The sequence below is a fragment of the Passer domesticus genome, chromosome 18, assembly GCF_036417665.1.
Source record: "Passer domesticus isolate bPasDom1 chromosome 18, bPasDom1.hap1, whole genome shotgun sequence".
Classification (NCBI taxonomy): domain Eukaryota; kingdom Metazoa; phylum Chordata; class Aves; order Passeriformes; family Passeridae; genus Passer; species Passer domesticus.
The window spans coordinates 7058354-7081965 of NC_087491.1; the positions used below are offsets into that span (position 1 = coordinate 7058354).

At 47.2% G+C, this 23612-nt stretch overlaps 1 protein-coding gene across 4 annotated transcripts in view; it reads left to right on the top strand.

Annotated features, from left to right (window-relative positions):
* The window catches only part of COL27A1 (collagen type XXVII alpha 1 chain), a 142737-nt gene that overhangs the window by 16139 nt on the left and 102986 nt on the right, over positions 1-23612 (top strand). For 3 of the 4 annotated variants that reach the window (XR_010349156.1, XM_064394051.1, XM_064394050.1), the window contains 4 exons: positions 8601-8654; positions 16501-16554; positions 21520-21573; positions 23484-23537. Coding sequence is in view for 3 of the 4 variants with exons in the window: in XM_064394051.1 (XP_064250121.1) it covers positions 8601-8654; positions 16501-16554; positions 21520-21573; positions 23484-23537 (216 nt within the window). In the remaining variant the exon portion in view is untranslated. The remainder of the gene's footprint in view (positions 1-8600; positions 8655-16500; positions 16555-21519; positions 21574-23483; positions 23538-23612) is intronic. The other variant, XM_064394052.1, reaches the window with a different exon arrangement.

A 23612-nucleotide genomic window follows, 5' to 3' on the forward strand; every position in this document is an offset into this window, starting at 1 on the left:
TCCTTTAAATTGTTGGCTAAAATTGTAATGACCAGGTTGGCACTATCTTCCACACCCTTGGTTTATCTCTGGTCATCTTCCATAGAAAACCCAGATGCCTTAAAAACATGCCTCAAGTTAACTATTTCTTGGCACTTGTTCTTAATTTTTTTTGTATCTGATGTTCACAAATCTAGAAAAGTTCCAGCAAATGTAAGTGCAGAGATGGCTTCAGAATTTATTTTTTTAAACAAAGTTTCATCTGTTTTTATGGTATAAATTTTTCTTGGGTGTTTTGTTCTGTTTTATATTTCTCATAGCCTCTACTTAAAACATGCAAAAAGTTTCCTTTATAAATTTAACTACTGCATTCCACATAAAAAATAACCCTTTTCAGGTTGTATATATTGGCCATTGTAAAAGCATACATACATTTTGTAATGCTAAAAGCACTCAGGCCCCACTAATTATTTGCTGGCTGTTCTTCCTTTTTTTTTCCAAATTTGAGAATGCAAACATGATCTTTAAACTGGCCAACTTTTAGGGGGATTTGGTGTTCCAACCCAAACTGTCAATAGGAGAGAGGGGTTGTACATGTAAAATAAGTTTCTCTCAGACAGAGCCTTTGGTTGCCAAGATCCAGCCTAGAGGGAATTTTTATAGCTGACTTCTTAAAATAGTGAAAGAAAAGTTTACAATGGAAATATTGAGGCTGGCGTAAGGAATGACCAGCACTTGTCTCTGCAGAGCTGCTCCTTGGTGCAAGTAACACCTCAAGTGGGATGGTTGGGTCTCCCCAAGTCCTCAATGAGGGATTAGCAGTTTGTGTTTCCTCCTGTCCCATCTCAAAGCTGGGTGGTGATTTCTCTCCCTGTTCTTTGGGTGTGGAGTCACCCAGGGTGGTGTTTTGTTCCCAGGTTCCTGTCCCTGGGAGAGGTGAAGGTGATCCTGGGCAGGGGTTGAGTGTGGGCTACAGGCACCCATCCCTGATGGAGTCTTGCTGCTTGGAGAAGTTTTGCTAAATCCCTGAGTAGACAGAACAAGCTCCAGCAATTTGATCTTTGGGCAGGCTTCTGTGTTTTATGGAGAGTAATTTTAGGCGTATTTCCAAAAGAAGAAATCCAGCAGTTGTGCATTTCCCTTAAAACATCACTTAGCTTTAAGGGGTGAATCTGGATGCCTGCTCCAAGCCCACCAAAATCCTGACCTCTGCCACCTTCTTGCTCTTCAAATGTCATGAGGGTGACCAAGCTCTAAGCCCCTGCAATGTAAAGAGCTTATTATTGAACTGGAGTGGAAAATCTCTCTCAGGCTTGTGAATCATAGCAAAGAAATGGATTCAGGCTGTGGAGGGCTGAGGGAAGGGATGGCAGGATTTTTCCATCCTGTCTGAGAACAACTGGAGTCCTGAACCGAGGGAAAGGAGAACTTTCTGAGGCTCTGTCTGGCCTTATTCTCTTTGACTGCTGGAAACAAAATCAGGGCTTGGGGAGGGAAAGGTTATGGCTTGGCTGGAGCTGGCTGCCACACGGTGCTCAACAGCTCCTGTGACTCACTCGGAGATCTCTGTACCACGCTTCCTTGGATGTCTCTGACGTGGGAAGGGAAAGAGGAAAAAAGATCGGAATGGGGATGACATGTTGAGAAATTAATGCAGCACGTCCATGGCCAGATGAGCATGTTTGAGAGCAAAGTGCTGATAAATGTTCTGTGCCTGAGTAATTACCTGGCGCCATCCTCGTGCTGCCGGGCCGGCGCTCCTGATGAGGTCAGTGATATCCCAGCCTGGCCAGGGCAGGTCGTGGGCTGGGAATGTCATCTGCTGTCTGGCACACCGAGGGAAGGATAAGGTGATTAATTAGTTTTCCCAGTTGCTGCCTGATAAAAGGTCTCTTCAAGATGCTTGTCACCCTGAGGAGGGAGGTGTTGAGGGGGGGGATCTGCCTTCTGCCTGTTCAGCAAGGATTGGGGCCACCTTGGCTGTGCTTTCTGGGCAGACTGGCAGCTACAGAACCCTTCCACCTAGACAGAAAGGACTGTTATTCGTCCTGATCATCCCAATGGCAGTGATGACTCAGGCTGTGTGGTGTCTGCACTTGAGGTTTTGTGAATTCTGTTAAAATAACCAATGAAGTATTCTTAGCTGTGCAGAAAGGCCCCATCCAACAATAGAGGAAGGCTTTAATGGTTAGAGAAGTGTGATCAAAGGAATGAAAGGATTTGTTTAGGAATAAAATTCAGCACCCTCCATGTATTAATCTGTCCTGAAGGACCACTAGGGTGCTGTGCAAAAGGAAATGGAGACGCTGCATCCCACATGCAACTCAGGCAGAGCATTAATTCTTCAGGAGCGTTGGGTTTGCTGAGCAGTTAGAGGAGGGAGGGCAATATGTTCTTAAAAAAGAAAAACTTCTTGGGAACCATTAATAACCACAAGCATTTGGGATCTCAGCTCTATGGTTTTTTTGGAGGGGAGAAATAACAAAAGGAACACCCAGATATCGTGCGAAGTTAGTAACGCAGCACTGACTCAGCAGCTGGCAAAAGTCCCGCTGGATCATCCCCACTGCCCAAAGCATCTCAGCCAGCCTTGCTCCAGAGCTCCAGGCCCTGCAGCATGACCCCAGCACGTGGCTGGATGTAGCATAAAACCCCCCTCAAAAGAAAAATGCATACTGAAAAGTAGTATCTGTTGTGAGCATGTCAAACTCTTGAACTAAGGCTGTGATGTGGTGGGTGTTTGAATCCTCCAGTGGATGGGGTGTCATTTGCTTGTCTAGACCAGCAGCAGGTTTGGCAGGGAGATTTTGGGGGCTACTGTAGCCTCTCCCCTGCCCACCAGCACCAGCTGCCAGGTAAAGCTGTGCTAAACCCCTTCCCTGGCATGGCTGGGGTCTAGCACAGCATACCCTAAGTCAGACCTTTCTCCTCCTATATAAAGCTGCAATTCCATCCCTACAGCCAAGCCTCTTGACAAGCCTAAGGGTTATTTTTAGAGCAAGAAAACCAGCCCTTGTGCTGAATGTGCAGGCTGGGATCACTGAGAGGCTGTGGAAGCGCTGAGTAACAGGAGAAGAACAGGAATGTGTTTCAAGGACACCCCAATATCCCAGTCAGGGGACAGGGGCTCACACCAGTTCCAGCTGCATGGCCAGGAGCCCCAGGCTGGAGCAGTGGTGGTGCCTGGCAGGCAGCTCCCTCTCCCTCCCTCTCTGTCTCCCTCTCTGCAAGGCACATGTGTTTCCAAGGTCCCCAGTCTAGACTGCTCCAGCTGCCATCCTCTGCACGAGCAGTTTGTCTTGGAGCCCAGCTCCTTCCCTAAAGAAACAATCCCAGCCAATTCAATCAGTGGGCAGGGGAGAGAGGTGACTGGAAACGCCGATAAAATATATGAAGTGCCTATTTCCAGTCCTCCTCACACCAGAAAAGGCTATTTGAGCTGCCAGCCCGTGATAAATTAAGGAACACACAACGTGTTTGAATATCTATTAATGAATGAGTCATAGTAATAATAAAAAAAGAGACTGCATGCTTTGTATAATGCATGGGGAAAGTTTTATCCTTGCTCACATAATTGGATCAAATTTTTTTTTGGTGATTTAACCGGAAATATCCCTGAAGGGAAATCTTGCAGGCAAATGACCAAGCATCAGAGAAGTCTGTTCGTGTAAAATAAAGTTAATTTTGAAGAGAGATAGTTGATAGTGTGTTTGAGATAAATGTGCTGCAAAGGATCTAGGATTGTACAAGTATATACAAGTATTTTTATAAATTTTTAAAAATAGAAAGTGAGTAGTAGAGTAGGTGATCCCTCTATTCCTTCCCAGCCTTTCAGGCTGCCTTCCAAGCTCTGGGATCACTCCAGTGCCCTGCAGAGCCTGTTCCTGAAATATAGCCATAGAAAAGTGCCTTTCATCAAGCTGGAACACTCATATTTTGTTGTGCATTGTGCTGCCACTCTGTGAGGAGCCCAGTTGTGGACAAGGACCTTTGTGTGATAGGTGTTGCACAGACCCAGAGCAAACATCTGTGCCTGGTGAGGAAATCATGTTACGAGGCTGGCTCTGCACCAGCAGCTCAGCTCCTGCCAGAATTATGAGGGCTTTTTGTTTTTAGACTGGTTGAAACCCAGATGTGTCCAAATTTTAATACGATAAGCCTGCCTTGGAGAAGAAAGTAACCAAAGTGTTGGGAGTTTTTCCCCTAAAATTCTAGCTTTGTTTTAGGCAGTTTTTGAAGCCGTGCAGTGCCTGGCAATGATGGGGAGGTGAGGAGAGGTTGCCAGGCTGTTGAAGATGAGGGTTTTTCTCCTTCTCTTCTATTCTCCTAAGCAGGGAATTTTGAATTCCAGTGCTGTCCCTGTAGCTGTCCAGTCCTTCCTTGCTGGTGCTTCCCAGACATACAAGGCTAAAGGGTAGGTTTGTGGCAGGGGCCATCTTTCCTGTAGGAATATTTCTTTTCTTCTTGGAAGAAATCAGTTCAGGTCCTTTATCTGCATGGGGAACATCTCTCCTGCTCAGAACATGGTGCCAATGTGGGGAGAAGCTTTTGGTGCGTTTTCTGAACTCCTTTTGCAGTTGACTTTTAGTACAGGCATTAACACCTGCGAAAGAGGAATGTTCTCTCTTCTCTCCTCAGTCTAGAAGTGTTTTGCACTTCTGAAACAGACTTTTCTGGGACCCAGGAGAACTGTGCCACTAGTGGCTGGACAGAAATACATTGGGAATACCCTAAAGTAAATATGTCCATCTGTCAGAGTGCACTGGAATATGAGCTTAATAGTTTCCTGGGAAATCTCAGCTCTTTGCTGCCAGGCTGAGTACTCACCCCTGGGGAAACAATTACAGGAGTCCTTTGCTATCTGACCAAGTTGATTCAGCAGTCATTTCCCAATTTCCAGCACCAGTTCTTGTACTCAGTGTGCTTTAATTCCAACAGCAGGTTTGGCCTTGCTGAGTTTGGAGCTCAGAAGGCACCTTGCTCCCTTCAGCACTGCTGTGGGCAGAGGAAGTGAAGGGGGGTCACAGTGTGGGAGAGGCAGAGATATAAATTAGCAGCAAGAGGAAATGGCAGGATTTCCCTTATCCTCAGGGTCCGATGTATTTTCCTTGCAGACAAGTATGTTTAATTTTCCATTTGCAATTTGAAGCTCAGAGAGCTAAGATTAAAAAAAGTCCCTTTTGCACCAGCAAGTTTCCCAGCAGCAGCTTAGAATAAATCCTATAATCATTTGGTGGGGTCGTAGTCGTTGCTAATGCTACCGTGGGAAACTGAGAAGGGTTAAACTTTATTGTGGCTGCCCTGAGCTGCTTCAGGAACTGTTCAGGCTGGTTAACACTCAGCTGTTTGGCTTGAGAAGAGAGAGAGTAGCTGCTGCTGCTGCTGAGTTTCTCCTTGATCTCTGATCTTGCTTTGTGTGATAACAGGGTGGGTGTTCTCTGCCATCAGTTTGCAGGAGGAGCAGGCAAGGAGCCAGAGAGACAAGAGCTGCAGTGCCAGGAGCAGGAGCTCACCACAGGAGGCTTCATCCCTGTGATGGGAGGGCAGGGGCAGAGCACTGATATCCTCATCCCACTGCCAGCAGCAGGAAATCCTCCTGCCCCTTGGAGCACTGCCCTCTGCTCCTGAGGAAATCCCCAGGAGTGTCCTAAAGGATGGTGGAGAGGTCCCCACAGGCTCTGTGTGATCTGAGCTGGGGAGGCTGAGTGTGCAGGCTCTGGCACCTCGCTGACAGACATCTCCTGCTCCCCCTGTGGAGCCCTGCACCTGAGGGGGACTGCATCCATCATTTGTGAGAAGCTGGGCCCTGATCCAGCCCACTCTCCTCTGGCTGCCTCTCCGGATGCACACTTTCCCTGAGTGAATTTCAGCATTGCTCTCCCCAGGCAAAGCCAGGTGGGATGTGGGCTCTTGTCCCAGAGCTTGAGCCTCTTGTCTGAGAGCATGGGCTGGGTGATAGAGAGGCAGAGGGGAAAGGAGTCACCAGGAGGGCACAGCCCATGTCCCATCCAACCCAGCCACCAAGGAACAGAGAAATGTGACAAGGACAAAGTGGTCTCACAGGGTGTCACTTCTCACCACTGCCTGTGCCCATCCACTGCCCCAGTCCTCTTCCACCTTCACTGGCTTCAATTTAAAAGTGATCACATCCTTACCTTCTGCAGTTGCTGTAGAGGCTGGCACCTTTGAGCCACTCATCCCACCTTCACCTTATCCCTCTTGCTCCTCAAGAAAGGAAAAGATGAGTCTGAAGGGATGACAGATCAAAGCACCATGGCAGGGACTCTGAATTGTGTACTGCTCTCTGCTTTTCCAGCTAGAAGCCTTTCTCTAAACTCTGTATTCCCACTCCAGTGCTTGTATTAACTCTCTCCTTATTTTTGTGTTAGCTTCAGTCTGTTCTAAGCAGACTCCACATTTTTGGAGAAGGTTTTTCCTCAAGCAGCCAAGTACACTTGCAGCTGCTGTTAGCAGGAAGGTGGAAAAGGTCACCTCAATTTTGGAACACGGGGAATGCCGTGCTCAGACAGTTGCATCTCCTCTTTTACCTCCTCTAAGGGTGTAAATGGGCATGGGTTTTGGTGGAAGAGAGATTAAGGACTTGGATTAATCTCTGATAAACCCTTATTAAAACTGTGGCTGCCTCAGTTGCACTGGATTTGTGGTTTGATAGTTATCATCCCAACTAAAAGGGCAGGGGGATATTTTTAATAAAAGCTGAGATTCTGGAGCACAATTATACATGAAGCTTAAAAAACCCCTACAATTACGTGTCTATTTGCACAGCTGTATAATTGCATTATGCACGGGGCCCTGAGCTGGCACAATGGCAGGTTAAAACACTGGGATATTGCTAAAATGAGGGTCAGCTGTATCAATGAGGGTTGTTAATACAAAGACCAGTAATACTGTGTTGGCCAGCAGCAAGCAGCTGGCAGAGGGGTCAGAGGAAGTGTCTCGCTGCAGCTGTGGAGACTGGACATGTCCAGGGCTGGGCAGCAGCAGTGGGGCTTATGGTGACAGAAGTCCATCCTGTGTGTCACAGTGAGGGACATTACCTGTTCTGTGCTGTGCAGGCTCCTTTAAAACAAGCCTTTTCTTGTAATCTTCACTACAGGGATAAAAAGTTACTATTTATTTGTTGTGCTGATAAATTAATAGCACAGAGGACGCTGGGCTTTGCTTATGCCTTTCTTTTTTTTCTACTGTGCCAAGTTTGGCTCGTAAAATAGATAGATAAGACTTCAGATAATAGCCTTTTGTACAACTTAATGTGCTGTTTACATATGGGAGGGTTGGTAATATCCAGGGAATATTTATCCATTTGTTACCTGTATGGTTCAGGCAAGTTTTCTCTTTCCAAAATCTTTTCCTGGGCGTGAGATTTAGGGTAGGGATCTCCTGGGTCAATTTTTTTCTTACTGAATCATGTCCTTGGTGACTCCTGGGAGCTGCACGAGAGATCTTGAGCTTTTTTGCTCCTGCTCGTGGGCAGCACCAGCCTGAGCAGCTCTGAGCAGCAGGGCCAGCCTGGCAGGGAGGAGATCCCCCAGGGATGCCCAGTGGGAAGGGAGCAAGGCCGGAATGTGGCCATGGAGCCCTGCACCCTCATCCCCGTGCAATGCTGCTCCTGGGACTGCCATGCAGGCAGAGAGCTCAGGCTGCCTTCCAAACACCCTTCAGTGGCTGCTCTGGATGTGTCTCCACTGAATGCAATGGAAAGTTGTCTTTTGTAGCAAGCTACCAGAATATAAATCCTCTGGGAGACGCTTTAATTAGCAGTTATTCTTGTCAGACATGTCTGGCTTGGGGGAAAAGAAGTTTTGAGGAGTTACTAGGAGTTGCAGATGGCTCTTCAGAAATCTGAATTCTCCAGCCCATTGAAAAAAAAAAGAATAAATATATGAACAAATCCAAAGGAGTTCAAACCTCGTTGGTTAAGTATCTTTTCCTAACCTGTTTCAGATCAGTGCACAGCTGGGCTCCTGATATCTCCACTTTGTTCCTCCCCTCTTACAAGAGCCCCCACTACTCTGACGTGTATGACCCGACCTTTTCTTTGCTACAGAACTGTATTTAAGAATTTCCAACACTGACACCAATTTTATTACATTTTATAATCTGCTGCTCTGAAATATGAAGTGCTGGGGTTACACATAATCACAGATTATGTTGTAACTCATGTAGGAACCTACAACACCAAGAGCTGCACGTGTCCAGCTGATAGACATTAGAACACACAATGTGCTTCCCTTGCCAAGGTGCTAGCACAGAGCAGGAAAAGCCAAAGCTGGGACCCAGTTGTGTTACCCCTGTGACACAGCACAGCTCCAGGAGAGGGGAAGCAGCTGTGATCCTGGGAATGCAGGCTGCAGCAGAAAGATGGGCATGCTCTGTCTCTGCTCTATGGAAATACATGCTCCTGCAGACATTTTTGTGTGTGGCTTTTTGTCTCTTTATAGCAATAGCATAAATTGAAGGGAAGTTTTGGCTGTGATGCTCTAATTGGCCCTTCTCCCCAGGTCTTCTCCAAATGATTGTGTTATGGGTCTCTGTGAAGCATTGTCAGTAGCACCATTCTGTTTCAGAACCATCACTAACACCTGTTTTTGTTTTTCTAGGGCCCACCAGGTCTGCCAGGCTTACCAGGACCCCCTGGCAAGAGAGGTTCTCGAGTAAGTTCTTTAAAAGCTTCCTTCCATTTGTATTTGAATCTGCCTGTCCTGTTGCTCCAAGGGCTGCTGTAGCTCCTGTGGCTGAGTAATGATTTCTTCAGGACCCTCTCTGTTAAGCTCTGGTCTCCTTCTCTCTCATTCCCTGTTGGAGGTTTTCACACTGGTGATTTGCAGCCTCCCTGAGCTAAGGTTTGGCATCAGCAAAGGCTGGGGATGGATGTTTCCAAAAGGCTGTCAGAAGAATGAGATCTGTCTGTCTCATTTTGTTTCCAGTTTCTGTTCCTTCTTGCAAGCCCACTGCTGAATATTAGCTTTGGCTGCTTTTTGCACTCCCCTTCCCTCTCCCCAGCTTCACAAACTGTTTAGTTCAAGGTCCTTCATTAGGGGGATCAAGGTCCAGGACCAAGGACTCAGCACACACAGAGATGAGGTTTTTTTGCTCCCCAGACTGAGACCTGCTCTCTGACTCCTTTTCAAGCCCTCAAGCAGAATGCCTTATCTGTTCAGGAATTCGCAATGGCTCTCGCAGAATTTCTTCCTCCCCAAATGAAATTCTGATGCAGATCTTTGAACATTGAGTGCTGTGCTGAGGAAACATCTGGAGCTGAGTGCTGCAGCTAGCTGTGAGAAAAGCCTTCTGCGCTGGCCCAGCTCTCCCAGGGCTGGGCAGTGTGCCTGACCTGGATGCAATGAATGCTGGCACTGCTCTCCTGGCAGCACAGGGCTCTTTTCCTGGGAGCACAGTGCTGTCCCGCAGGCTGCAGCCATGCAGCCCCTTTCCTCAGCACTGCTCTGGGCTGGGAATCCAAAGGTGTGAGTGTCTGAGGCTGGAGGAAAGGAATATTTGGATCTGTGATCCAGGCAGCATCCTGGCCTGGCAGCAGAGGGAGATTTCCTCACACATACTTGGCTAAACCTCAACCCCCGTGTAATGTCTTTAAAGAGCAAGCAAGAGGCTGAGAGCTGCGAGGCTCGGCATTCCCTCAGGACACTTGTTACACTCCTGTGAGATCTCACAGTAACCAGAAAAACAAACTCATCTCCTTTCTCCAGCAGTAAAGTGCAGGTCTGCAGGACCCCTGGAGCCTGGGCCTGTGTGAATCAAAAGCTGATTTGGGCTGTAAGTGAGCGGGGTTAGGCAGCACCAGGCTCGTGTTTATGGATGGGACAATCTGTTCCACATTAGAGAATTTTTTTTTGAAGCATTTGCCCTGATATCTTCTGTCACAAGTGCCCAAGCAGCTCCCACATCAGTAGATTGCCCAGGGTTTGCATTTCTTGGCATCCCCATTAAAGCTGGAAGTTGGTTCCTACCCCAGCTCACTGCTTATGAGGGGTGTTTGCTGTTACTTCTGGCAATCCTGTGGTTTGCAAACTAAATTCCAGGTCTCATCCCCCAGCTGCATCCCTTGCCTGCTGTATGGGTGACCAAATTTCAGCTCCACAACCCAATTCCACTTGAGTCTCTTCTGAAGGAAATAGCATCATGTCATAACTGTCTGTTATTCCCCAGCTGTGGCGCGCTCCATGCCATATTTAAGGTGATCCTCTGAAAGACAATAAGCAACAGAGGGTTTCTGAGCTCAGTCCCTGACAGAGGTGCTGAGAATTGGTCCAGGAAAGAGTTCCCAGTTAGGAAGTGCTGAGCACAGCTGAGCCTGGCTTGGCTCAGACCTCTGCAGAGAGGCTGTGCTAATTTTGGGAGGGGGCAGAAGGGTCACTCTATGAATGTCTGGCCTGGAGCACTGGAGACAGGACTGCTCTGTGCCTGAATTGTTTTGACTTTGGGAAGTGTTTCTCCTGGTAATTTTCTCTTGTGTCTCTTTGGGATTTAGGGATTTCATTGGAAAGTGAAGCTGCCAGGAACTAAGAGAGGCTTAGGGGAATTCTTGCATCTTTTGCTTTTGTTGTGCTCGAAAAACTTAAAAATAAACGTGCAACGTTGCAGGGGTCATGTTCTACCTCTCCTAACCTGATCCTCCAAAAAAGCAGCTGCAGAGTTCTTGCACCAGCCCATGGATAAGCCATGAGGTCCCATCAGGCTACAGCCCAAGCTGGGAGCTCCAGAGGAGAGATGAACTTTGCAGGCAGCTTTGCAGTGCTGGATGCAGAGGAAAGGAAGGATCTTTTTGTCACCAATGCAATTTTTGCCCTAATGCATGAGATTAATTGCCCTTGTTGTAACTTGCATAATTTGTATGTTATTAATGCTTATGCAGTTGCCTGGCACATTTGAAAATCCAGTAGCAGCGTTTGACTTGTGACTTTCTGTAGCTGTGAAGTTTCTGTGAAGTTGCCTCATGCTGATGTGTAGTGCAGAATTTCCACCCCATATTGTCTCCTCTCTTTGCTCCCCCCATATTGGTCAGGGTAAAATGAAACCTCTGATTAGCCTTTGCCTTGAGAGTGAGACTGTGGTGGGTGAGAGTCTGTAAGAAAATCTGGCTGCTCCCATGGATGTCTCCTGGTTTTCAGCAGATGAGTATCACCAGACCTGCCTGTGCAGTCTGAGGGTGGCTCTTCCATGTAGGTAATGCCACCTGCCTTGCAAAAACACATCCCAGCCTCTGTAACAGCATGGAGGAGGTTCTGACTGGGACATATCTCAGCATTCAAGAGCAATCCAAGGCAGGGCAGCAGAGTGGATAGTCTGGTAGTCTCATTGAAAATTACAATTTCTCCATTTTTAAAAGCCAATCCCCATTTCAGGAGCATGGAATTTATTGCACACCCTATCATTCCAGCAGCAGGGCCCCACTGAGACAGAGTCAGGCTATTCCTGTGCTCTCCTCTCTGCAGCTATGAAAGCAAATTTTCATTTTCGTAACAAGTGAAAACTGGGGTTACTTCTTTTCGTTATTTCCCGAGGGACTTCAAGAGAAATGAGTTAAAAATTGCAATGGGAATGGCTAATAACACTATCTCAGGAGTGGCTAACTATCTCAGGAGTGGCTAACACTGTCTCAGGAGTGGCTAACACTGTCTCAGGAGTGGCTAACACTATCTCAGGAGCTCTCCAGCCTGCAGAGATATTGCTGTACTGCCATGTGTGCTCTCCAGGAAGGGTTTCTCTGTCTCTCTCAAGCTAGGATGCTTTTCAGCTTTCATGTCTGCATTAGAGAATTTGAGACATAAGAAGAGGTCTGTCCACACTGTTTGTTCTTGGATAAATGTGCTGTGTGCCTGATCAGGTGTCTGTGTAAGATCTGAGGGAATGGCAGTGTTAGCAATGAAGGATTTCCCCAGCTTTATATGATGTGAAGTGCCAGGCAGGTCACAGGACACCTTTTCCATGGTGTAAGTGTGAGTGGTGGCACTGGGGGTGCACTGGGTGACACCCCCAGCTCTGTGCAAGCCACTGGTGCTGAGCTTTCATTTCTGACCTTTGCATTTCTCCAAACATCAGGGTCTCCCAGGGAGGCAGAGGCTGGGATTTGCTCTCAGGGATGTGCCAACAAGCTCTACAAGGAGCTGTCAACAAAGGGCTCCCACTGGAGCAATCATTCCTTCACCACTGCAGCTTTTCTTGCTTCACCACAGGCTCTGTGAGCTTCCCCAGAGCTGTCTGCATGAGGGGCTTGGGACAGCACATCTGCATCCACCACAAACTGGGACTCGTTCCCCTGGTGTGGTTTGACCAGCAAAGTGCCCATGGTTTGAGTGGGTCTGCAGAAAAGAGCTGTGAGAGTGACACTTGGTCTCCATCCCTGCCTTCCAGAAGCTGTGGAAATCCCAGTTACCTGGTTTGCCTCTGCATGAAGGAAACAGCAAAGGCACATGCCAGACAGGAGTCCAGCTCATGGGATGGTTTGGGTTGAAAGGCACCACAAAGATCATCTTGTTCCAGCCTGACACCATGGGCAGGGAACCTTCCACTGGACCAGGCTGCTCCAAGCCCTGTCCAGCCTGGCCTTGGTTGTTTGCTCAGCCCCCAGGACAGCAAGAAAAGAGCAACAGTCAGACTTTCCAAAACACTTAAATAATTCAGGAAGCCAGGTCCCACTGGTAGTCGCTCCCTCTCCAACAGGTGAGCAAACACAGGTACAGAAGTGTTTCATCCCTGTCCACACCACAGCTCAGAGGCAGAATCAGCAACAAAAAGCCTGATGTGCTGCAATTGCTCTTGGTTTATTTAAACTCTGAGACACCATGGGAGAAATCCAAATGGATTTGGGTGAAGGGAACTCACGGGCACTCCCTGATGCCTCAGGATGCACTTGCCATCCTCCTGTGAACCACAGCAGCTTGAAAGCCTGGGAGGTCCCAGTGTAACATGTCCCTGTTACATTTGGTCTGTGCCTGGAAAAAATCTCCCTCCCCTTCAAAATGCAGGGCTTCCCTCCTGAAACAAGCAGCTCAGTCAGCTGGGGAGATTCCCCAGTATCCTCGTTCCATTAGGAAGATTTTCCAGTTTCTGAAAAGTGTTTAAAGAAACAGTTTGCTTGGCTTCACTTCAAATATTTAGCTCTTTTTCAGCAAGCCAGAGGTCACAGTGGGATCTGTAGGTCAGAAGCAGAAAAAGTTGCTTTACACAGCGAAACCCCACGACATAATGAGTTTCAAATGAGTGGTCATTCCTCTGACTGGAGCTCTCTAACATTTAACATGAGTTGAGAGGATTTTTTTCCCCTTCCTTATGAATGCTGGAGGGTTGGGGGAATCTGTGCACAGTTACACTTTTGTTAATTTTTGTGGGCTGGGAACCACGAGGCATAAAAGCCCTTCTGTGAGCAGGGTCCCATCTCCAGGCACCCCCGAGCTGAGCTGGGTGGCTCAGCGTCCTTCTCAAGCAGCATCATTCACACAGAAGGCATTCCAGGGAGATGGGAAACCCCTCCTGGCTTGGAGAACACATTCAGGGATTGTTCTGCTCTCCGTGCCACGGAGCAGCCTGGGGCTGCTGCTGTCCCATGGTCAAATTTTCCATGGAGTTTCTGGTACAAGGCTTGGAAGCTTCCAGATGCAAGCCTGCCTGCTGCTAGTTTGGATTGTTTCAGTAGATATAGGAGGCTGAAGTTGGTGGGGAAATGAGCACCCCAGCAAATAGTGACACATGCAGTGGGATTTTTTCATTTAGTGGTCTCAGCACTGTCCTACCCTGTGTGTACATAAGAGGAGCAAAACTGATGTATTGATGATAAATATATTTAGGTGAATCCAAATTTCTAGGCGGGAGTGGTAAATTGAATTAATTAATGCAATACAGCAATTAACTGTTGCTGACAGCTCCTGAGGCAGCTGCTATCCTGCACCTTTTGTTACTCAGCCCATCTAACTGTGCCACACAGCATCTTCCTCCTCTGCCAAGAATGTGGGTGGAATCCCAAATTCAGGACTCGCCATGTTGGAACACATCAAGATCAATTATTTTTTACAATTTTTAGGACTGCTGGCAGACTACACCCTTTTCTCTCCACAGCTGCCAGAGCAGTTTCAGATGTCTAACACAAGCCCCAGAACTGATCACAGCAGTTTCCTTCATGCCAGACTGGACTTCCCACCAGCATTTCATCACCAGGATGTGGCCACTTCCAGTAGGATAAGACCACATCAGTCTTTAGGGACAGGATGAGTCTGTGACCTTCCTTTGCCTGGATTGCACTGGATGCACTCTGTCAGACTCATTGAACTCAGTGGTGAAGGCTCTGTTTTATCTCAAGAGTCTCTGCTTTCATAATCACACTTTTAATCACTAGAAACTGTGACTGGGTTCTTCCTCCCCTCTCCCCTCCTTGAGGCTTTTTAGGATTTTGTTGCTGTGCTTTGGTTCACTCTGGAAGAACCTGCACCAGCTTTTGCTGGGGGTGTGATTAGTCTCTTATCCAGGAGCTCTGGATTGGCAGCTGAGCTTCCCACAGTCCAGGTTTCCTCCTGGAATCCATCACTTTCATCTGGGAGTCACACCACTGGAGCTGCTCCCTGCAGCTGACACTGCTGTGAGCCTGCCCCGGGCTGTGCTGCAGCACAAACTTCAAATGCCTGCACTGCTGTGGGCTGTGGGCCAAGTGCCTCACTCCAAAGCTGAATTACAGCTGAATTCCCTCCTCAAATCCAGCAGCAGGCTGGATTTATGAACCCTGTTCAGAGCTACCTCGATTATTGCTTATGTGTAAAAGCTTTTTAGGAACCCATCTTTTATAGAGACTTTGCTGGCCTGATTTCTGTCACTTATTATTCATTATCCTACATATTTGAGACTGGAAAGGCTTGGGCTGAAGCATTTTTGCCACCACAGACTTGTTGAATTACCTTAAGCAGCACATTCAGTCTCTGTTTCAGTGTTCCTCCCAATAAGGTGGGCAGGTGATTCTGCAATTTGCTGGGAAGATGAATTTATTTAAGACTCCTCATTGCCCAGGTGCTCTGGCTCCAGCAGCTGTGTGGATTTTTTTAAAAGTGAGAAGGTGATACTCAAGCACCTTAATTTTAATTAAATCTCTTTCAGTTTCACTGGAAATTCACAGACGGGCTAAACAAGAATTTCAGGTGAAAAATTAGAAGGAAATTAAGAATGGGGCAATAAATGTATTTGGGTTCAGGCTGAAAATTTGGAAGGAATTTAAGAATGGGATGTTAATTTGGGCAAAAACTGCCATTTGAAAAGTTTAGTCTCAATCTTTTAATTAAACAGCCTCTTGCAGCAGAGCAGCATGTTGTGAAATAGCACTGAGCATTCAGCAACTGTCTGTTCCACAAGATGAATTTTAAAAAGGCATTATTTTCTATTAAAATGCAGTAAAAATAAAACTGAATAGAGACCAGTGCACTGATGTTCTCTCAGAGGATAGCAAGGGCGCTGAACTTGGCTGGCAGTGGCATGTTTAACTGCAGTGATTTTCCTTGGAAATCAGACCCTGAAGATCTTGGCCCCAAAATGCTCATTGGAAATCCTACAGCTTGCTGAGAAAGTGCCTGAGTGGCTTTTTATCCCCTTGCCTGTGCTCCCCTAGCTTGAGGGCACATAAAGACCTCCTCAGGCAGGGTAGAGCTCTCACACGTTCTTGGCAGAATTCTTGGAGTTGAATTTTCAGGTTGTTTCATCTCCCAGGAACGTGTTCAAGAGGACTTAGAATTGTTATTACTCCTGCCTGAAAGGTTAGCAGATCTTCTGTGCTGTGTATAACCCAGGCATAAACTATTCTTAGCTGCTTATTCCAGATAACTCCTTAAATAGGCTTTGGAAAATATGCAGGGTGCTTTTAAAATATGATGTAAAAGGAGATGCTGGTGTATGTGATTTGAGGTAGATACTCTGACAGTGTCACAGTTATGAGAACTAAGAAAAAATATAGATTTAACCGTGTGAAATATGGATTTAAAGAGTTTACATGGACATACTGCTATTCCCACTGTTTTGCTGTCTGATTATCCATTTTCTTTCCAATCTCTAAAGGCAAAAATCTGGTTGGCTGGTAGGGAAAATTAGTTCACCCCAAAGAGCTGAACAATTTTCCTTTAGTAATTACTTCTGTTCTCTTCAATTCTGAGCAAAAATCAAGTTGTTAACACCCCCACACACTTCCGCTCCCCTCTGCCTGCTTCCATCCCCTTCTGCTGGGCTCCTCCCAGAGCCTGGACTCCCCTGACCCGTGGAATGTTTGGTTTACCCAAATTATCTCAGTGTCATGACATGTCCTGTGGTGACAGACACACACCCCCTTCCACGGAGCCTGCTGGGAACCCAGAGCTGATTTCCCTCTTTGGGTGCCAGGGAGGGTCCCAGTGCCACCACCCCCCTGCCAGGGCACCCCAGGGCTCTGGGGCTGTGGCTTAAGTCTGGCACAGCATCCATGCAGATCCCCACCATCTCCTTTTGACTCTCTTTTGTGTTTGTTGTGTGTTTTAGGGTCCCCCAGGCCCCCATGGAAACCCTGGCTCACCTGGCCCCCCAGGACTGAAAGTAAGTATGAACTGCTGCAAGGAGCCTTCACCTTCCCATCCCACAGGACAGGGGGAAGGACAGCTTCCTTTTCTCCTGCTCTGGATGAAAGGACAGTGGCTGAAGCCATTTCTCCCTCCTCCTGCTCTCCCAGGGGCTCTCCAGCAGCACAACTGAGCCTTTTCCTGTGCCCAGAGAGACCCTGCTCTGTGCTTCCACCCTTGGTTCTCCTGAATTCCAAAGACTGCCAAATTAGGATTCTGCTTAAGCTATGCCTGTGGCAAGCACAAACTGCTGTGTCAGACAAGGGCAGTGGAATCCTTGCTCCAGAGCTCCAGCAGCTCTGAATTCCTTTGCTTTCTCATTTCTCCCTCTGGATTTTGCAGCCTGTGAGTCTGGGCAGTGGCAGGAGTGACTGCAGCACCCAGCATCTTCCTCTGCCTTCCTCCTCCTGAAACTCCTCCTCCTGAAACTCCTCCTCCTGTCTTTCCCGAGATTCTGGGAACTCTGAACTCCACCAGTTCTCCCAAACTGATCTCATGGCTTCCTTCTGGATGCCCTCACCTCTCCCAGGAGGGCTCACAGAGCTCCTGCAGTGCCAGGGGCCCTGTGCTTTGTGCTTTTCTCCTGCACACACATTCCCTCTGGGTGAGAGTCACCCCCTGCAGCTGGACCCTCTCCCTTTGCCTGGGATTGAGCACAGATGTGGCTCTGGAGGGGTCCTAACCCAGTGTGCAACAAAACCCTTCCAAAAGGTGTTTTAAATCCCAGCTCATTCTGTGTGTAAGGGTTTGTGTTACCTAAAGACTGAAGTTCCTGGAAAACTGGTTTGGATTGCTTTGGTATGATTGTTTACAAAGGAATAGGTTTATATTTTATTACATCTGTGTTGGACTAAAGAACAATGGAGCTTGGAGAGGCAATATTTAACAGAGATTTTCAGTACCAGGGAGCTGTAGGAATTCTCAGCCAAACAGAAAAAGGTGCAAGCAATAGTTCTGTCTTTTCATGATCTCATCAGTAGGCAGAGATGTTATGAGCACTATTGATGCTCTGGGAAAAAGATTCTGGAAACTTGGCATGCTGCCTCTATGTGATTAAAAATTAGGCACTGGAGACATGCTGGTGAACAGCAGCTGGTTTAAATTCCACATACAGCCTGAAAAGTGAGCCTGTAAAAGTTCTACATCTTAGTGTTCTGCATTTATTCTCCATCAATGACTTCCAGATCACACTTGTTGAGTTTTATAAGTCAAATCAAACTTCTTTTATCTAACTTCCAGCCCTGCAAATCCAGCCTGGTCCAAGCTGTGGAGTCTAGCTATGTTTCTATTCTACAGATTTTTTAAAAACACTTTTAGCCTAATGACTCATCAGAAATCATCATTTGGCTGTAAAGCTCTCTTCAGTTGGTCACCTAATAGAAATTAAGTCTTTCAGTAAGCATTTTTCCTCCATCTCAGTGCACAGTCTGGCAGCAGGAAGTCTCAGTGGATGGAGAGCTGCAAGTCTGCAGCAGAGATCTGGTCTCATCAGGCTCTGTGATGTATTTTATTTTTGTCCAGCCACCATTTGCAGGATTGTTCTATTCATGGTGCTTTGTCAAAAGAAGTGTTAGGTTTGCAGGGGATGTCAGAGCTGGAGCTCAGCCCAGGTGAAGGTTCACCTCTAGCAGGGAGAGCCTGGTGAACTGTGGTTACATCATCTCTGCCTCAGAAGTGCTCTTGGAAGGTGTGGATGAGATGCCAGAGTTTTGACTTCCCTCATCCCCTTCAATTCTCTGGTGTTACAGCAGTGCCAGAAAATGGACTTTGCCCCAAAAAATGGTTTTTCACCCCCTTATGTTTTAACTGCCTGCATCTGGGACCTGATTTCTTCATCACAAGATCATCAAAAAATGGTTTGGGTTGGAACCTGAGAGCTCATCTCATTGTGGGCAGGACATCCTCCACCAGACCAGGTCACTCAGAGCTCCATCCAACCTGGCCTTGGACACTTTCAGAGATGGGGATCTTCTTGACAGACCCAGCACATGGCAGAAATTCTGGATTTGTGAAAGCTCAACCTGCACAGAAGGGCAAAGCAGCTCTGAGTGGAACTTCTCTTGCTGAGAGCCATCAAGTGGCTGCTGGGCTTGGTCTGGCTTAGACAGCAGCTAATCCCACACAAAAAAACCCCAAGCAATCTAAGAAAGGAAATTGAAGTTTCCCAGATAGATACAGCTTGGAAACCATGACTAACACCAAGTCATTGTCACTTAAGAAGGGACCCAGGAGCATAATATTTATCAGCTGAATGAGAGGGCCCTTGTAAGGTCAGGCAGCTCTGTGCAAGGGCTGTGGTGTGGCACTGCAGCCTCTGGGTGTTTTTATGTGGCTTCTGCCTGGCTCTAGTGCTTTGGTTGTGTTTCTGCATTTCACAGTCAACCCTGTGCAGAGCCACTTTATTCTCACCACTGGAGCTGAGCACTCGTAATTCCCTGGGCTTAGGGAGCTGATCTTTTGCACAGAGCTGTTTGTAGCTGTTGAGCCAAAATCCTGCTGATCTGCTTGGGCAAGGTTCCACTGGCTCCAGTGGCATTACACCTGCTTGTGCCACCTGGGAGTTCAGCCTGTGGTGCTTAGCTCAGCAGTTCATGATGTGAAACTGCTTAAAGTGGGATTCTTCCCACGTCCTGCATTCTGCTTGCTTTTGTCTTTGGCAGTTGTAAAATTGCTGTTGCACCTGGTTGTCAGAGACTGATTATTGCAGATAACCTCTGAAACAGCTGTAGCCACAGGCTGGGCTGGGGCTGTCACCTGAAAGCTGCTGGGGGACAGCAGGAGTGTTTTTCCTTTGTTTTGTAGCTCTCAGGATGCCCTAAAAACATTTGAGATTGGGCAGATGGTCAGACAAGGTGTGTTTACTAACGCCATTGCAAGAGTTAGGTTTGCATCTCTCACCTGGAGGCTTTTGGCATAAGGTATTAGGATGATTTGCTGCTCTGGATAAATCTCTTCTTAAAGCACTTGAAAAATATTGTATTTTCAGTTTAGTGAGTGCTTTTTCTTTCCAAGGTAGCTCATCAGTTTGGCTCACTGATAATTAAAATAGTATTAGTGGAATTGCAAAACTGAGGTGTTTAAATGGCACAGCTCTAGACTTCTCCCAGGTAGGAAAAAACCCAGAAGAAAACTATTTATTCCTTTACAAGAGGAAGACGTGTTTTCATTGAGTTAGGATGGGAAAGAGAGAAACTTGTGGGAAAGGTGTTGTGGCTTGGCTTGGATAAGATTTATATTAATTCCCTCATTGTCATTGCTGTGTAATAAGACTCAAGCAATTAATCCACAATTTCAGCCCTCACATCCAGCTGTTGCCATTGCTGATTGATCCTGGGGACATGTGATCCTGCTCGTGGCTGAGCTCTCCACCTGTGTGAGGGTCTCAGCAGGGCTGAACACAGAGCCAGTGCAAAGCAGAGACCTGGCCAATGTGATCTGGAGCTTCCCAGGGGAAAACACAAGTTCTTTTCCATGTCTCAAAGTCATTGCATAGAGCATATGGGAAGATTTAGGGAAAGTGGTGGGTGTCTACCTGCTGCAGTAAATGAATTTTGCAGAGTAGAAATGAACACCCAGCAATCCCCAGGGCTGCTCTAATCTGTTCCCAGCAGTGGCAGCACCCACTGACTGCTCTGAAGCTCAAGGAGTGGGAGAATTGCCCTGATAACAGCTGCATGCAAAGCAAGATTATCTGCATGACTTCATTTACTCTTTGGAAAGCCAGAGCCTTCATTGAGAATTTGTGCAGATACATCTGCCTTGAATCAGCAGTGCTCCCTACAGTCCAGAGCCAAGCAGTCTCACTCCTGAGCCTCACCGCCTGTGGTGGATGCTGGAGGAGGAGGAGAATGGGGGGTTTACACTCTGTGCAAGGTGGGAAGTGCACGTGGAATGTGCTCACAGGGAGGTTGTGTGGGAAAGCAGCTCAGCTGGCTGTGACCAGAGCTCTGTGCTGCTCATGAGAAATGCCAGCTAATAACCAGTATTGCTCCTTTCTGGGTCTCCCCTCCAAGCACTTCACTTGACAGCCATCAGTTAACCCTCCCAGCTGTCCTGTGCTGATGGGCACACTGAGGCTGTGGGTTGTTTATGATTCTTGGGTATTAAATAGTGACTAACCCTGGGATACCCGTCTTGGCTGTGCCAGAAGAGATGTTCTGTGTGCTGAGCTTTACCTCTCCCCTACCCAAAGAACCTGGCACTCTTCAATCTCTTCCAGATTTTCCTGGTTGCATCTCTCCCCGTTAGGTGCTCACATTACCTTTCCACCTCTTGGGAATTTGAAGTGGGATTTCCAAAGGAATCTGCTGGAATTAGATGATCAAATGCTGCTGAGATCACAGCCTGTGTTTGTCAGAAGATCACAGCCTCAAACTGTAATTTCCCTCGTCACAGTTGTTAAGGAGGAAAATAAGGAATACTGCCACTTAAGGTCAAGTGCTGCTTTCTGCCAGCCTGGGAGCCTCACAATTGCTCTGCCTGTTGGGGGTGTCTAATTAGTACAACTTTCTCTGCAGTCTCATCTGTTCCTCACAGTTAAAAAAGCAACAGCATCTAGTGAGTTGTTGAGAAGGATGGTTCAGCCCCAGTAATAGGCTTGATAATTATTTTTGTGATGGTAGTTGTAGACAAGGAAGGAATTGCAGCTGTCTGGTCTAATAAGTATCAAAAGTCCTGACATTGCTTTCTTCCAGTTATCCATTCTTTAGCCAATTGAATACTGTCAAGTACTATTTAAAACTCAACTCTTTAGCAGCAGCAATCACTCACCAAATCCACCCCCAGCACAACAGCTATTCCAGGCCACTTTAATACATTTGGGATGTCAGGGAAGACTGGGATAAAACAAATGTTTTTCTAATTTGGAGGCTTGGTGGAAGCAGAACCACATCTGTGGGCTGGGCCCTTGGATTATGTCACTAATGTAAGTTTTTCATTTCAGGGTCAGAAAGGTGATCCTGGGCTGTCACCTGGAAAAGCTCGCAATGGGCAGAAGGTGAGATGTCACCCCGAGGCCATGGTGGGCCTCCAGAACTGTGCACACACACAGGGGTCTGTACTGCAGCCACAAGCATCCCAGCTGCTTCGGACTGGGAAATAAGGCTTAGATCTTGGATTCAGGACTAAAGAGAGGTAGCTCTCAATGACCATAGTGCACTGAGGAGCCACCTGGCATGTGTTGTTGAGTATTTATCCAGTTTATCCACAATCTGCAGCCCAACTGAAGCCCCTGCTTCAGCCACAGGCATGTGGCTGCTACAGCCAGGTGTTTCAAGCAGCACATCTGAGGTGCAGCCATGCTCTGGGCATGCAGCTGCAGCAAGAGGCAATCCCAGGGTAAGGAACAAAAACCTTGGAGGCCAAGGAAAGGATGTTCTTGCTGATGAGCTGAGGAACAGGGGTTTGCCTCATGCTGCAACCCCATCAGGGTAGAGCTTTCTTCGTGGAGGCTTCTAAGGCATGGACCTCACTGAGGGGTTTCCACCAAAGGCTGCTCAAACCAACACAAAACTCCCAGCGGGGAAGGAAAGCTGCTTTCTGGATTATAGCAGTTTTTGAGGATCAGAGTTCTGCTAATTCCTTTCAATAAGTTACAACTCCCATTTTTGCAGTTTCACAGCTGAGTGATTTTTACTGAGGCAACGAGCCCTCACAGAATTCTAGCAATGAACAGTAGGGCAATCAGGGCTCCACATCACCTACCTCAATTAGCTCCTTCAGTGATGCCTGCACAATCCTTGGTAACTCATGTCCAGGGCAGAAGCCTGGTTCTCTTCCTCTCACCATAAGTCTTGCTATAAATGCACAGCTCATAGAAAGCACCAGCCATAAGGAGCTTGGGCTCTTCATTTGGCAGATGCCCTCATAAAGCACAGTGAGGCCACACCACTGCAGGATGGAAGGCAATGCTAGAAACCATTCAGAAGGCTAAGGCTGAAACTATGCTTTTAACACCATGAGATGTCTTCTGAAATTTCTGGTACACTACATTGGAGTGGCACCACGTGGAAATCATCCACCTGCAGGGTCTGGAGCTGTTTTCTTGAAGACAATGCTTGGTGTAAAAAAGGGGGAGATCCTGATGATCTTTAGCTTCTGTTAATGAGGCTTTATCCCTGATAGCAGCAATAGGAATAAGGAGTTTCCAGCAGGAGTTTGGAGTGATGCCTAATCTTCAGTCTAGATGCTGGAACTCTGTTGAATTTCAGCAAGAAGGCACTCCAGGGTTTTTGATCCTGATCAGAGGAGGCCAAGTGGGCTCACAGAGCCGGGCTGGGTGTTGGAGAGGTCTCACAGCAGCGCGCTCACCCGTCCTGTGATGGTTTGGGTTTGCCAGCTGGGATGTGATGCAATCCCTTTTCCAAAGCACAGGCCACTGAGCAAACCCTCCCACCAGCATCCTGCAAAGGTTCAGTCCGTGTCACACGGGCAGGTTAAATAATTACACCACCAGCACCATCCCAACGGGAGCCAGGGGCTGAGCCAGTGCAGTAGCAGAGTGTGAGAGCAAATCACAGGATTTGGCAGGAGGAACCTGTTGTTCTTATTGCATTTAAAATCTAAAATTTCTTTGCCTTGGCGATTTCAATGCCCATTGAAAGGCGAATGAAGCATGTGACTGAATGAGATCATTGAGGGGAAAAAAAGCACATTCATTCTGCTTGCAAAGAGCTGGACTCCAGCAGCAGCTGCCATTAATTAACTGGGGTTATTATTTATATGAGCCAGTTAATAGAGATGTTGTTTAAATCTCCTCTTCTTACCCAGTCAGGTTTTGAAGAGTTGTGATTAGAACCAGAAGTATCAATAGCTGGGGGCTGGTGTTCAGCAGACTAATCGTGGTAACTGCAGTAGGCATAGGGAAAATGTTGCTGAAAACTAATTGAACTTGCTTGCTTCCTACAGGGAGATGTGGGCTTACCTGGTTTAACTGGGTTCCCTGGACCACCTGGTAGAAAGGTAAGAGTGTTCTTTTCTAGTGAATCAGATCATTAATTTTATTTTAAAATTTACTTCAACAACTCTGCCTGAAAG